Source organism: Drosophila montana, unplaced genomic scaffold (genome assembly GCF_035044405.1).
Source record: "Drosophila montana isolate Dmon_TW-CO22-7 unplaced genomic scaffold, ASM3504440v1 contig_2781_1, whole genome shotgun sequence".
Classification (NCBI taxonomy): Eukaryota; Metazoa; Arthropoda; class Insecta; order Diptera; family Drosophilidae; genus Drosophila; species Drosophila montana.
In genome coordinates, this window is record NW_026997652.1 from 337,501 (window position 1) to 352,752 (window position 15,252).

The 15,252-nt window shown below is 40.7% G+C and overlaps 1 protein-coding gene across 2 annotated transcripts in view; it reads left to right on the forward strand.

The window, feature by feature from the left end:
- Window positions 1-5,647, forward strand: part of hwt (heavyweight) — a 78,774-nt gene extending 73,127 nt beyond the window's left edge. For both annotated transcript variants that reach the window (XM_064684572.1, XM_064684573.1), the window contains 4 exons: window positions 501-3,809; window positions 4,291-4,474; window positions 4,762-4,881; window positions 4,960-5,647. In XM_064684572.1, the coding sequence (XP_064540642.1) occupies window positions 501-3,809; window positions 4,291-4,474; window positions 4,762-4,881; window positions 4,960-5,146 (3,800 nt within the window). In that variant the 3' untranslated portion in view covers window positions 5,147-5,647. The remainder of the gene's footprint in view (window positions 1-500; window positions 3,810-4,290; window positions 4,475-4,761; window positions 4,882-4,959) is intronic.
- The last annotated feature ends 9,605 nt before the right edge of the window (window positions 5,648-15,252 follow it).

Consider the following 15,252-nt stretch of genomic DNA (forward strand, 5'->3'; position numbering starts at 1 on the left):
TTAAATGTGAGACTATACATCAAAGCGCAAGTTGTGTGTGGAAAGGGGGCTGGCATCCGAAAAAGTGAATTATTCCTCATCTGTATAAGCCATACGAAGTTTGGTGTATCCAGCTCCGATAAATCTCGAATTATGCTTAAAAAATATTACTCAAAATCGATATTTATCGAGATTATGGAAATACGGCTAAGAATATCGATAAGATGTGATCAATTTTTGAGCGTTAAGGGGAATATATTAATATATTAACTTACTTAGAATACAACCAATCCGTTCCGATCAAGAATATACATATATACTTTAGAGGATCGCAGATGCTTCCGTCTGCCTTTGATAAGAGGAAGTTAAATAAGTATATCTTAATAGAATATTTGTATGCTCATGAGTTCCATTTAGAGTAGTTGGATTGGAGAAGAAGTTCGCAGGGAAGAAGTTGTGGATGGGATGGGTTGAAGGAAATGATATGCACGATTTACTCAACTCGTATTTTTGGCTTACAGATTCCTCGGCGCCCAAATCCTCCGACGAGGAGGCGGACATTGACGAGGAAGTAGAGCGTGCCGCGCCACAATTCCCGGCAGCAGCAGCTGGTGGAGCCGCAGCAGCTGGTCAGGCAGGAGGACTGCTCAATTCGCCGGACAGCATATCGGATGATCTGGTGCGACCGCTGCCGGCGCAGCTGCAGCGCAGTCCACGCAAATTGACCGTTGCGCAGGCGGAGTACAGCAAACGTCAGCCGTCGCCCTACTACTACTCGGATCTGCTCAAGAGCCGGGACAAGCCCGAGGCCAAGGACACGGAGCCGGACAGGCAACAGCAGCAGACGCTCGACCGCGAGGCGAAGCAAAAGTGCCGCCAGTCGACGGCCAGTGAGCCGCCGCAGCAGACGCAGCAGACCCAGTTGCTGGGTGGGTATCGCAAGAGCAGCAGCTTGGATGCGCCGCATCAGCAGCAGCAGCAGGAGCACGACGACGACAACGACGAGCAGGAGCAGGAGCAGCAGCAGAAACCGGAGAACGAGCAGGAGCACGAGCAGGAGCAGGAGGAGAACAACGAAGTTAACGAGCTCGAGGAGATCGGCCTAAACGAACAGTCGACACCGAAACGGTATAGCTTCACGGAGGAGGGCGTACGGATCATACGCTGCGAGACGCCCAGCACCAGCACCTCGGAGGAGTCCGACTGCAGCGAGTGCCTCAAGCGACGCGAGTGGCACGCCCGGGCCTTGGCCCTCGTCCGCAAGACGTGCAACGTCCAGCCGCGCGGCCAACAGTTGCCCATCGGCAGCGGTGAGGGGGAGCTGCAGCTGCAGCTGCAGCATTGCGACGCCGGCGAGGGGGAGCTGCTGAAGAGCTGCCCAACGGACTTGGCCAGCGAACCGAGTTGCGGGTCGATGCCGCCGCACCGCCTGCTGGGCCCAGCAGCCGTGTGCGGAGCCTGCATACCGACGCCCGGCAACAACGGCCAAGGCCTTGGCATTGGCATTGGCATTGGCATTGACATTGGCCTTGCCGATGACGAGCTTGACGAGCTCGAGGAATACTTTCGGCCCCGCAGCATATTCTACGTGCATCCGCATGGCGTGCACGAGTGCATCGAATGTGCGCCCGCAGTTCAAACCAAATCGAACACAGATTCCACAGCCACCAATTGCATCCAGTCAGCTGCGCTAGACGAGCAGCACAAGGAGGAGGGAGAGCAGCAGCAGCAGCAGCAGCAGCAGGAGGAGGAGGAGGAACAGGAGGAGGAGGAGGAGGCAGAGTACGACTCTGACAACATGGCCAGTCGACGTAGACAAATCTACGAGACGGCCTTCGATTGCAAAATAGCCAAATCGGATGATGATCTCGACGAAGTGGATCGCATCACCAATCACTCGGTGCTGCTGCAGCTGAACAGCAATGCGAACGGGAACGGGAACGGCAACGAGCTGCCGCAGCCGCCGTCGTCGTCGTCGTCGTTGTCCAAGCCGAGTCTTAGCAAATCGCGACTCGAATGCAAACGCGCCAAGAATAGCAAGAATCAAGCGCTGCAGGAGCAGCAGCAGCCAAAGCAGCAGCAACAGTTGCAGCTGCAGCAGCAGCAGCAGCAGCAGCAGCAGGACTCGCCGGAGGAGGATGGGCAATGTCAGGTGGTGCTGCAGGTGCAGGCAGAGCTCAGTCAGCTGCAGCTCAGCTCCGATCAACAGAATCAGAATCAGAATCAACAGCAGCAACAGTTGCAGCAGCAGCAACAGTTGCAGCAACAGTCGACAGCAATTGGCGTGTCCACGCAACAGTTGCCCGCGCGCGGGTACACGCCCTCGCCGCCGTCGACCGCGCCGCTGCCCATCAAGTTTCCCGGCAAGCACGAGCGCTACATGAACAGCATTCGGAGCGCGCCCAATTTGCCGGCCGCGCAGCCGGCGCATCCGCGGCTGCGGGACCTGCGCCTGCCGCTCCAGTCGTCGCTGCGCCAGCAGCAACAGTTGCAGCTGTGCGCCAGCAGCAACGACAACAGTCTCACCGACAGCGCCTACGTGAATCCGCCCTCAACCAATTCCAATTCCAATTCGGCTGCCGCTTCCGTTTCCGCCTCAGCGTCAGCCTCGGTCTCGGTCTCAGCCTCGGTCTCAGCCTCGGTCTCAGCATCCGCCTCGGCGTCCGTTTCCGTTTCCGCGGCGGTGGCAGCGGCGGCATCGCGTCGTCCGCGCAGCTTTGTCCTGGAATCGGGTCGCGTCCTGGAGCTGCGACGCAGCGCCCAGGCTCATCAGCAGCGCCATCATCAGCATCATCATCAGCATCAGCAGCAGCAGCAGCACGGACAGCCGCAGCTGTTGCAGCCGCCGTCCAGGCGCGGCGCCGGCCACAATTATAGCTCAACGGAGAGCATCGCCACCTCGTCCAGCGGCGGCAGCATGGAGTCGCTGCGCAGCAGCACCAGCGAGGGCAATCGCAGCACCTCCAGCTCCGAGTCGCGCCACTCGAGTTCGCTCAGTTCGCACAGCTCGGAGAGCGGCAGCGGCAGCGCCAGCGGCAGCGCTAGCGGCAGCGGCAGCGCCAGCTCCAGTGTTGCCTATCCGCTGCGGCCGCCTCTGCTGCTGCACTCAAAGCTGCACATACTCAGCCCCATATCGGACAAGTCCTCGCAAGAGCCGGCCTCGGCCAGCGGCGCCTCCGAGCAGTCGCAGCAGCAGCAGCAGCAGCAGGAGGAGTCTGGCAAGACAGCAGATGCATCAGCTTCTGGCCCTGTGCCTGCGTCTGCGTCTGCGCCTGTCCAGCTGCTGGCAAAGCAGCGCAGTCAGCGTGCCGCCGCCGCGCCGAACAAGGCGCTGCTCCATCTGGCCGACGAGCTGCTTGGCTCGGACAGCGGCATCTCGCTGCACTCGCGCGAGGATGGCAAGCCGGCGACGCTGGCGCTGACGCAGCGTCTGACGCTGCCCAGGCTGCAGCTGGGCAATGGCAGCGCCGCGGACACTTCTTCGTCGGCGGCAGCAGGCGCTTCCGCTGCCGCCTCCGCCGCGGTGGCAGCAGTTGCTGCTGGCGGCTCCGCGTTGCCGCAGGAGCTGCGTGATTTGCCCTTCGACATGCCCAAGCTGCGACGCCGAAAGACGCTGCAGCAGGAGGCCGCAGGAGGCTGCACCTCGGGCAGCGCCACCTCCGTCGACCTGGGCGACCTGCCCTTCGACATGCCCAAGCTGCGACGGCGCCTGCGCGCCAACCAGGCCGAAATCACCAATCTCCTGATGCACAGCACCGAGTCCAGCGGCATCTCGCAGGCATCCTCCAGTCACTCCATGCGCGACGACCAGAAGCTGGCCAGCAAGCTGGGTGAGTCAACTTTGCCGCTGTCTCTCCTTTAATCTATCCATTTCATTTAATTCAAATAACTTTCGGGTAATTCAAATTACTTTTAAATGTAATAAAAATTGCTTTTAATTGTAATTCAAACATAATTTCCAAAAAATATTCCATTAAAGTTCAATTTTCTCATCTCTAACATACTTTCTCTCTCTTGTTCTCTCCCTCTCTCTCATTCTATATCTATATATCTATCTCTCTGTCTGTCTCTCTCTCTCTCTCTCTCTCTCTCTCTCTCTCTCTATCTATCCATCCATCTATCAATATATCCATCTATCTGTTTTCTCCCTCTTCCCTCTCTCTCTCTCTATCTATGTGATTTATCTATTTATCTATCTATCTCTTTGTCTGTCTTTCTCTCTCTATATATCTATCTATCTTTCTATCTCTCCTCTCCCTCTCTTCCCTCTCTCTCTCTCTCTATCCCTCTGCATTTTCTTTTTCTTTGCAGACACGACGCTTTTCCGTCAGAATCTCACTTTGAATCTTAACGAGCCGCGTCAGGTGAACAAACAGTTTGGGAGTCTCGATCTGCGCGGTTTGAGCAGCCACAAGGAGCTGAACATGAATCTGTGCCAGGGCTACGTAACAGCTGTCGATCTGATTGATGTGACCATACCACTGGAGCGTCAGGGGTGCGTTGAGTGTCTCTCTCTCTCTCTCTCTGTCTCTATGTCTCTCTCTCTCTTTTCCATAACGAGCTAACCAGTTAACAGTGTTGACTGTACGCTTTTAACTGTTGTCTGTTAACTTTTGGCTGTTAACTTCTCACTCTTAATTGTTAACTGTTAACTGCTCGCTGTTAATTGTTGGCTGTTGACAGTTAACTATTCACTGTTAACTGATTAAAAAGAAAAGTATTCCTTTAAGTGTCTTGAGTTATGCTAAAACTGTCCCTCTCTCTCTCTCTCTCTCTCTCTAGCTGGTACCACGGCGCCATTACGCGCATTGAGGCGGAGACAACGCTTCGTCCCTTGGCCGAGGGCTCGTTTCTGGTGCGCAACTGCGAGTCCACCAAGCAGGACTACTCCCTGTCGCTCAAGTAGGTTATCAAATAATATTAGACCTGATATTATCAAATATGTTAATCTATCTGTCTCTCTCTCTCGCTCGCTCGCAGGGGCGCCAAGGGTTTTATGCATATGCGCATCCAGCGCAACGAGGCCGGCCAATACATTCTCGGCCAGTTCAGTCGACCCTTCGAGACGGTGCCCGATATGATCAGACACTTCTGCCTGAATCGGTTGCCCGTGCGCGGAGCGGAGCATATGTGTCTCATCGAGCCGGTTATAGCGCAGCTGCTGTAAATTACAGCTGTTAACAGGGTTAACAGAGCCATTAAGTGTTAACTTTTGGCTGTTAAATGTTAACTGTTAACTGTTAGCTGTTACAGCAGAGAATTCCACATACATATTGATAGCCTATAAAATGAAATTGAAAGCAGATTATTTCTCCAAGTGGCATACAGCTATATACTATATATACTAGATACTATATACTATATATCATATATATATATATATATATATATATATATACATGTGTATATGACGAGTGGTATACACTAGTTATATGCTCTAGTCTTAACTAAAATTGTTTCTACTCACCAACTTCTGTAACGCTCTAACTTTTCATTTGGATCGAACACACAAACACACTCATACAGAACACGAAAAAGCAAATGAGTTAAAGCTAGAGAAGAGTATTAGGAAACACGAACTATGTAGCTTAGTGTTAAAGAAAACATTAAGAAGAAAAAAGAGCAGAGTACGTAGCACTTTCAGACAATACGAGAAAAAGGCAAATCGCATAAATTATTTATACACCATATATATACATGAAATACATATATATATATATATATATATATATATATATATATATATATATATATATACTCTACCTAGATCTAATACAAAAGAGCACTTGACAGTTGCTAGTCGTAGTACACGGTTTTTCTATTAGTTTTTTGTTGATTTTATGTAAACATGTTTACACGAATCTCGTAATTCACGATAAGTGCAACCGGTGCATCACACAGAATTTGGCATCTATTCGTATCTAGCGATTATCACGCGTATATTAAATACTTGCAAAGTCTAAGAATACTACGTAGCATACACTCTCACACTCTTAGACACCGATCACGAACTCTTTGAGCCCCATTTACCCGGAACGTTTACACGATGTAGACATACAACTGTTTGGGATTTGCGCTTTTCTCGTCTGATTTTTTTTTGTTTTCTTTGAAGCGGAGCAGCAATTCCAAGGAAACAAATTTGTTGATTAATTTTATGTTCCAAACTAATATATATATATATGTGTATCGATCATACAAATCGATAGTTAGATTTATCGTAACTTATCTAGAGGCGGGCGAAGCAAACGTATTTTTTTTTCCTAGTTTTAGGCCAGGCATGCAAAAGTAGAACGCTCAAAGCGCTTTTGATTATTGGATATGAGTAGGATTCGATAAAGCGATGTGTAACGTTATCGATAACCTGTATCGATATCGATATCGATATCGACCTCGATATCGCATGGCAAGGATATAGCAACGCATATGAAAATGTCGGTTTTAAGTGTTAGTTTCTAATATGTAGAATGCAAAAAGTTAAATACGGGCTAACTAAGCATATTATGAAAGATATATTATAATATATACGTATATATTCTTACTATTTATATAATATATATATATATATATATATTATATGTATATATATATATATACAACACACAATATTAAAAAGCAGTCAATGGTTTTTTGGTTCCAGAGCAAACAAGAAAGAAAAACAAAAAAAAAAAAACGAAAACGAAAACGAAAACAAAAAGAAAAAAGAAGATCAAGTATTTTGTCAGATGTGACAGCATTATCTATATATGTGCAATAAACGACTTTAAATATGTATTATATCATTTAACAGTTATGATTTTCAATGCAAATTATGTTTTATGTGTGCCAAAGTATTTAAGTATTATTATTATGATTCATATTATTATTGTATGCCTATTTTTATGACTAGCAATTTGTGTTATTTGTTACCTAATTTGTAATACTTATACTTTAAGTCTGGCAATGCTGTGCAATAAGCAGACCTTTTTCAATACTGATTTTGTTCTTCACACACTTTTAAGCCTTACGTTATGCAACACTGTCTAGAGTTAGAAAGAGAGCAAACACCTACACACACCCACACGCACACACACACACATCGAGTGCATATATACATACATATTATATATATATAATGCATATATATATATGTATATTGAGTTTAGCTTGTTCACACCTAGCTGGTGTGCACACAGCTTAGCTTGGTCCAGCTGCAAGTTATAAACGGCTTTTGTAAATACATATTTATATTTAATATATACAAACTATACGATCCAATATATGATTTTATTTGCAATTTCTATGCATAAGATTTCCATTTCACATCAAATAGCAAATAGCAGTCAAAATCGAGACAGTGAAAATCACAGTAACAGAAACAGCAAATCTTAAGTATAGCAACAATTTTTTGAGGCTTCCAGCAGTAGGCAGTAAAGTACACAGCAGTAGCTAGAATATCTAAGAGCAGACCAGCAGGAATGCGAGAGGCCAAAGAGTAGTGTGAACACAGCTGAGGCATGTGTGATTGCAGCAGAATCGAAATATTTACTTAATCCGAGTGAAAGCTTGAACTTTTGCTTAGTTCTTGATTCTATTCCAACTTGAATTCGCTGTCTCTCTCTTTCCCTCCATCTCTCTCGCTCTCTCTGAGGCATTCTATTACTGTCATGCACACATACATAGCGTCCAGGCGTATGTATGTATGTGTCAAACTATAAGTAAACCGAAAAACACCAGAAATAAAATAAAACAATACAAATGAGAAATAATTATACATTATAAAATAATGAGAGATGAACACAATGAACAGCAACAAATGCATACAAATTTAATAAACAACAAGAAAAATGAACGAAATGTATTTAATAAAAATATATAACAAAAATAAAAAAAACTTGAAAAAAAAAATTAATTAAATATGAGTTTCGTTTGAATAGTTATCGATATCCGGCCACGGAATACCAAATGATGATAATGCTACTTATACTTATTCGATGCGGGTCGATGCAGTTGGTCCCTGCGAGCTTTTAGAAATATTCATAAAAATCAACAAAAAAGTTTGACATTACAAACGATTTGTTTTTCGCTCAAGAACTTTGATTTGACCCTCCAATTTGTAATTGTTTATATGTCAATTTAATGTAGGGATCCGTAAGAATTCATTTCAAAATCGGACGAAATGTATCGTTTTGTGGTCATTTTTAATCCATCGATTTTTAATTTGTTTGAATGCCAATATATAGTCGGGATCCGTACGAATTCAAAAAGGTATGACAGTTCAAAATCAGACAATATTTACCCGAGATATTCAAAAAAATATCATCAAAAAAGTTTTGATTTTCGAACCGACCCCGATTTTGAGGAAAAACGTGATTTAGATTTTCATTTTTTTCGATGCCAATCGATATAACTGATCCTCACGAGTCCAAATTGGTATAAAATTCCAGAATCGAACATTATTTGGCTGAGATATTGCAAAAAACCATCAAAATAGGGGTTTCTTTACAAACAATTCGTTTTTTGGTCCACAGCTTTTTTTAACCCTTCGATTTTCAATTTGCTTGAATGCCATTTGATGGTAGGGATCCGTACGCATGCAAAACGGTATAACATTTCAAAATCAGACAATATTTACCCGAGATATTAAAAAAAAATCATCAAATAAGTTTTGATTTTCGAACCGACCCCGATTTTGAGGAAAAACGTGATGTAACCCCTTGCCATATTGTGGATTTGGGTCAAAATTTAGATTTTCATTTTTTTGATGCCAATCGATAGTACTGATCCTCACGAGTCCAAAATGGTATAAAATTCCAGAATCGAACATTATTTGGCTGAGATATTGCAAAAAACCATCAAAATAGGGGTTTCTTTACAAACAATTCGTTTTTTGGTCCGCAGCTTTTTTTAACCCTTCGATTTTTAATTTGCTTGAATGCCATTTGATGGTAGGGATCCGTACGAATGCAAAAAGATATAACATTTCAAAATCAGACAATATTTACCCGAGATATTAAAAAAAAATCATCAAATAAGTTTTGATTTTCGAACCGACCCCGATTTTGAGGAAAAACGTGATGTAACCCCTTGCTATTTTGGTGATTTGGGTCAAAATTTAGATTTTCATTTTTTTGATGCCAATCGATAGTACTGATCCTTACGAGTCCAAAATGGTATAAAATTCCAGAATCGAACATTATTTGGCTGAGATATTGGAAAAAACCATCAAAATAGGGGTTTCTTTACAAACAATTCGTTTTTTGGTCCACAGCTTTTTTTAACCCTTCTATTTTTAATTTGCTTGAATGCCATTTGATGATATGGATCCGTACGAATGCAAAAAGGTATAACATTTCAAAATCAGACAATATTTACCCGAGATATTAAAAAAAAATCATCAAATAAGTTTTGATTTTCGAACCGACCCCGATTTTGAGGAAAAACGTGATGTAACCCCTTGCCATTTTGTTGATTGGGGTCAAAACTTAGATTTTCATTTTTTTGATGCCAATCGATAGTACTGATCCTCACGAGTCCAAAATGGTATAAAATTCCAGAATCGAACATTATTTGGCTGAGATATTGCAAAAAACCATCAAAATAGGGGTTTCTTTACAAACAATTCGTTTTTTGGTCCACAGCTTTTTTTAATCCTTTGATTTTTAATTTGCTTGAATGCCATTTGATAGTAGGGATCCGTACGAATACAAAAAGGTATAACATTTCAAAATCAGACAATATTTACCCGAGATATTAACAAAAAATCATCAAAAAAGTTTTGATTTTCGAACCGACCCCGATTTTGAGGAAAAACGTGATGTAACCCCTTGCCATTTTGTGGATTTGGGTCAAAATTTAGATTTTCATTTTTTTGATGCCAATCGATAGTACTGATCCTCACGAGTCCAAAATGGTATAAAATTCCAGAATCGAACATTATTTGGCTGAGATATTGCAAAAAACCATCAAAATAGGGGTTTCTTTACAAACAATTCGTTTTTTGGTCCACAGCTTTTTTTAATCCTTTGATTTTTAATTTGCTTGCATGCCATTTGATGATATGGATCCGTACGAATGCAAAAAGGTATAACATTTCAAAATCAGACCATATTTACCCGCGATATTAAAAAAAAATCATCAAATAAGTTTTGATTTTCGAACCGACCCCGATTTTGAGGAAAAACGTGATGTAACCCCTTGCTATTTTGGTGATTTGGGTCAAAATTTAGATTTTCATATTTTTGATGCCAATCGATAGTACTGATCCTCACGAGCCCAAAATGGTATAAAATTCCAGAATCGAACATTATTTGGCTGAGATATTGGAAAAAACCATCAAAATAGGGGTTTCTTTACAAACAATTCGTTTTTTGGTCCACAGCTTTTTTTAACCCTTCTATTTTTAATTTGCTTGAATGCCATTTGATGATATGGATCCGTACGAATGCAAAAAGGTATAACATTGCAAAATCAAACAATATTTACCCGAGATATTAAAAAAAAATCATCAAAAAAGTTTTGATTTTCGAACCGACCCCGATTTTGAGGAAAAACGTGATGTAACCCCTTGCCATTTTGTTGATTTGGGTCAAAATTTAGATTTTCATTTTTTTGATGCCAACCGATAGTACTGATCCTCACGAGTCCAAAATGGTATAAAATTCCAGAATCGAACATTATTTGGCTGAGATATTGCAAAAAACCATCAAAATAGGGGTTTCTTTACAAACAATTCGTTTTTTGGTCCACAGCTTTTTTTAATCCTTTGATTTTTAATTTGCTTGAATGCCATTTGATGATATGGATCCGTACGAATGCAAAAAGGTATAACATTTCAAAATCAGACCATATTTACCCGCGATATTAAAAAAAAATCATCAAATAAGTTTTGATTTTCGAACCGACCCCGATTTTGAGGAAAAACGTGATGTAACCCCTTGCCATATTGTGGATTTGGGTCAAAATTTAGATTTTCATTTTTTTGATGCCAATCGATTGTACTGATCCTCACGAGTCCAAAATGGTATAAAATTCCAGAATCGAACATTATTTGGCTGAGATATTGCAAAAAACCATCAAAATAGGGGTTTCTTTACAAACAATTCGTTTTTTGGTCCACAGCTTTTTTTAACCCTTCTATTTTTAATTTGCTCGAATGCCATTTGATGATATGGATCCGTACGAATGCAAAAAGGTATAACATTTCAAAATCAGACAATATTTACCCGAGATATTAAAAAAAAATCATCAAAAAAGTTTTGATTTTCGAACCGACCCCGATTTTGAGGAAAAACGTGATGTAACCCCTTGCCATTTTGTTGATTTGGGTCAAAATTTAGATTTTCATTTTTTGATGCCAATCGATAGTACTGATCCTCACGAGTCCAAAATGGTATAAAATTCCAGAATCGAACATTATTTGGCTGAGATATTGCAAAAAACCATCAAAATAGGGGTTTCTTTACAAACAATTCGTTTTTTGGTCCACAGCTTTTTTTAATCCTTTGATTTTTAACTTGCTTGAATGCCATTTGATAGTAGGGATCCGTACGAATACAAAAAGGTATAACATTTCAAAATCAGACAATATTTACCCGAGATATTAACAAAAAATCATCAAAAAAGTTTTGATTTTCGAACCGACCCCGATTTTGAGGAAAAACGTGATGTAACCCCTTGCCATTTTGTGGATTTGGGTCAAAATTTAGATTTTCATTTTTTTGATGCCAATCGATAGTACTGATCCTCACGAGTCCAAAATGGTATAAAATTCCAGAATCGAACATTATTTGGCTGAGATATTGCAAAAAACCATCAAAATAGGGGTTTCTTTACAAACAATTCGTTTTTTGGTCCACAGCTTTTTTTAACCCTTCTATTTTTAATTTGCTCGAATGCCATTTGATGGTATGGATCCGTACGAATGCAAAAAGGTATAACATTTCAAAATCAAACAATATTTACCCGAGATATTAAAAAAAATCATCAAAAAAGTTTTGATTTTCGAACCGACCCCGATTTTGAGGAAAAACGTGATGTAACCCCTTGCCATTTTGTTGATTTGGGTCAAAATTTAGATTTTCATTTTTTTGATGCCAATCGATAGTACTGATCCTCACGAGTCCAAAATGGTATAAAATTCCAGAATCGAACATTATTTGGCTGAGATATTGCAAAAAACCATCAAAATAGGGGTTTCTTTACAAACAATTCGTTTTTTGGTCCACAGCTTTTTTTAACCCTTCGATTTTTAATTTGCTTGAATGCCATTTGATAGTAGGGATCCGTACGAATACAAAAAGGTATAACATTTCAAAATCAGACAATATTTACCCGAGATATTAAAAAAAAATCATCAAAAAAGTTTTGATTTTCGAACCGACCCCGATTTTGAGGAAAAACGTGATGTAACCCCTTGCCATTTTGTGGATTTGGGTCAAAATTTAGATTTTCATTTTTTTGATGCCAATCGATTGTACTGATCCTCACGAGTCCAAAATGGTATAAAATTCCAGAATCGAACATTATTTGGCTGAGATATTGCAAAAAACCATCAAAATAGGGGTTTCTTTACAAAAAATTCGTTTTTTGGTCCACAGCTTTTTTTAACCCTTCGATTTTTAATTTGCTTGAATGCCATTTGATGGTAGGGATCCGTACGAATACAAAAAGGTATAACATTTCAAAATCAGACAATATTTACCCGAGATATTAGAAAAAAATCATCAAATAAGTTTTGATTTTCGAACCGACCCCGATTTTGAGGAAAAACGTGATGTAACCCCTTGCCATTTTGTGGATTTGGGTCAAAATTTAGATTTTCATTTTTTTGATGCCAATCGATAGTACTGATCCTCACGAGTCCAAAATGGTATAAAATTCCAGAATCGAACATTATTTGGCTGAGATATTGCAAAAAACCATCAAAATAGGGGTTTCTTTACAAACAATTCGTTTTTTGGTCCACAGCTTTTTTTAACCCTTCATTTTTAATTTGCTTGAATGCCATTTGATAGTAGGGATCCGTACGAATACAAAAAGGTATAACATTTCAAAATCAGACAATATTTACCCGAGATATTAAAAAAAAATCATCAAAAAAGTTTTGATTTTCGAACCGACCCCGATTTTGAGGAAAAACGTGATGTAACCCCTTGCCATTTTGTTGATTTGGGTCAAAATTTAGATTTTCATTTTTTCGATGCCAATCGATAGTACTGATCCTCACGAGTCCAAAATGGTATAAAATTCCAGAATCGAACATTATTTGGCTGAGATATTGAAAAAACCATCAAAATAGGGGTTTCTTTACAAACAATTCGTTTTTTGGTCCACAGCTTTTTTTAACCCTTCGATTTTTAATTTGCTTGAATGCCATTTGATAGTAGGGATCCGTACGAATGCAAAAAGGTATAACATTTCAAAATCAGACAATATTTACCCGAGATATTAAAAAAAAATCATCAAAAAAGTTTTGATTTTCGAACCGACCCCGATTTTGAGGAAAAACGTGATGTAACCCCTTGCCATTTTGTGGATTTGGGTCAAAATTTAGATTTTCATTTTTTTGATGCCAATCGATAGTACTGATCCTCACGAGTCCAAAATGGTATAAAATTCCAGAATCGAACATTATTTGGCTGAGATATTGCAAAAAACCATCAAAATAGGGGTTTCTTTACAAACAATTCGTTTTTTGGTCCACGGCTTTTTTTAACCCTTCTATTTTTAATTTGCTTGAATGCCATTTGATGGTATGGATCCGTACGAATGCAAAAAGGTATAACATTTCAAAATCAGACAATATTTACCCGAGATATTAAAAAAAAATCATCAAAAAAGTTTTGATTTTCGAACCGACCCCGATTTTGAGGAAAAACGTGATGTAACCCCTTGCCATTTTGTGGATTTGGGTCAAAATTTAGATTTTCATTTTATTGATGCCAATCGGTAGTACTGATCCTCACGAGTCCAAAATGGTATAAAATTCCAGAATCGAACATTATTTGGCTGAGATATTGCAAAAAACCATCAAAATAGGGGTTTCTTTACAAACAATTCGTTTTTTGGTCCACAGCTTTTTTTAACCCTTCTATTTTTAATTTGCTTGAATGCCATTTGATGGTATGGATCCGTACGAATGCAAAAAGGTATAACATTTCAAAAACAGACAATATTTACCCGAGATATTAAAAAAAAATCATCAAATAAGTTTTGATTTTCGAACCGACCCCGATTTTGAGGAAAAACGTGATGTAACCCCTTGCTATTTTGGTGATTTGGGTCAAAATTTAGATTTTCATTTTTTTGATGCCAATCGATAGTACTGATCCTCACGAGTCCAAAATGGTATAAAATTCCAAAATCGAACATTATTTGGTGAGATATTGCAAAAAATCATACAAATAGGGGTTTTTACAAACGAGTCGTTTTTTGGTTCACAGTTTTTTTTTACCCATCGATTTTTAATTTGCTTGAATGCCATATGATAGTAAGGATCCGTACGAATGCAAAAAGGTATAACATTTCAAAATCAGACCATATTTTTCGAGTAAAATTTGCAAGGATATGGGCGAGTTATAGTTATTTTTCTAAGAGCAGTTTCTACATCACAACCTTAAGGATATGGAAGAATATACCATTTTAAATTCACTGGAAGCAGTATTATCGATTCGTATTCAAGGATTCAACCAAAAACGTTAGCTTAAATGCCTGACTTAAAGAATAGACTAACAGAATATACAATGAGATGGACGAAAATCCTTTAAGTGAAGAGTGATTGGACTATAACTCAGTCATATTCTTGCGCATCCCGACGAGTCCGGTGTCAAACGATTCCAATGGACCCGGTCCATCAATTGACCAAAGGACATCTTAATCGTCCTTATAGTTTTCGAGATATTGAGCACTTCGCTTTTCAGCTCGTTTCGGTGCGTCCTGCATCTTAGATGACCCTTTCATGTATTTATTGACTTGGCCCTTGCGAGCCTAACGTACTGAGTCCGTTAGAAATCTACAAGAATTTGGCAGAGTTGTGGTCATTTTTGTTTTCAAAAGGACATTCGTTATTTCAAGGACTCTCAGATGGCCATTCACATTGTCCCAATAGTTTTCAAGGTTTAGCTAAAGCCTGAGCTGTTCTTATGAATGATCTGGAAAGGAACTTCCTTTTCAAGATTGCATAAATCTTTTGATCGTAACACATCGTCTTCTTGGATAGCCTGTAAGGCGATGCCCGTGCTGGGGACATCCTCTCTGAAAAGGATATTCGGTGGAATAAATATTCAATGGACCAGA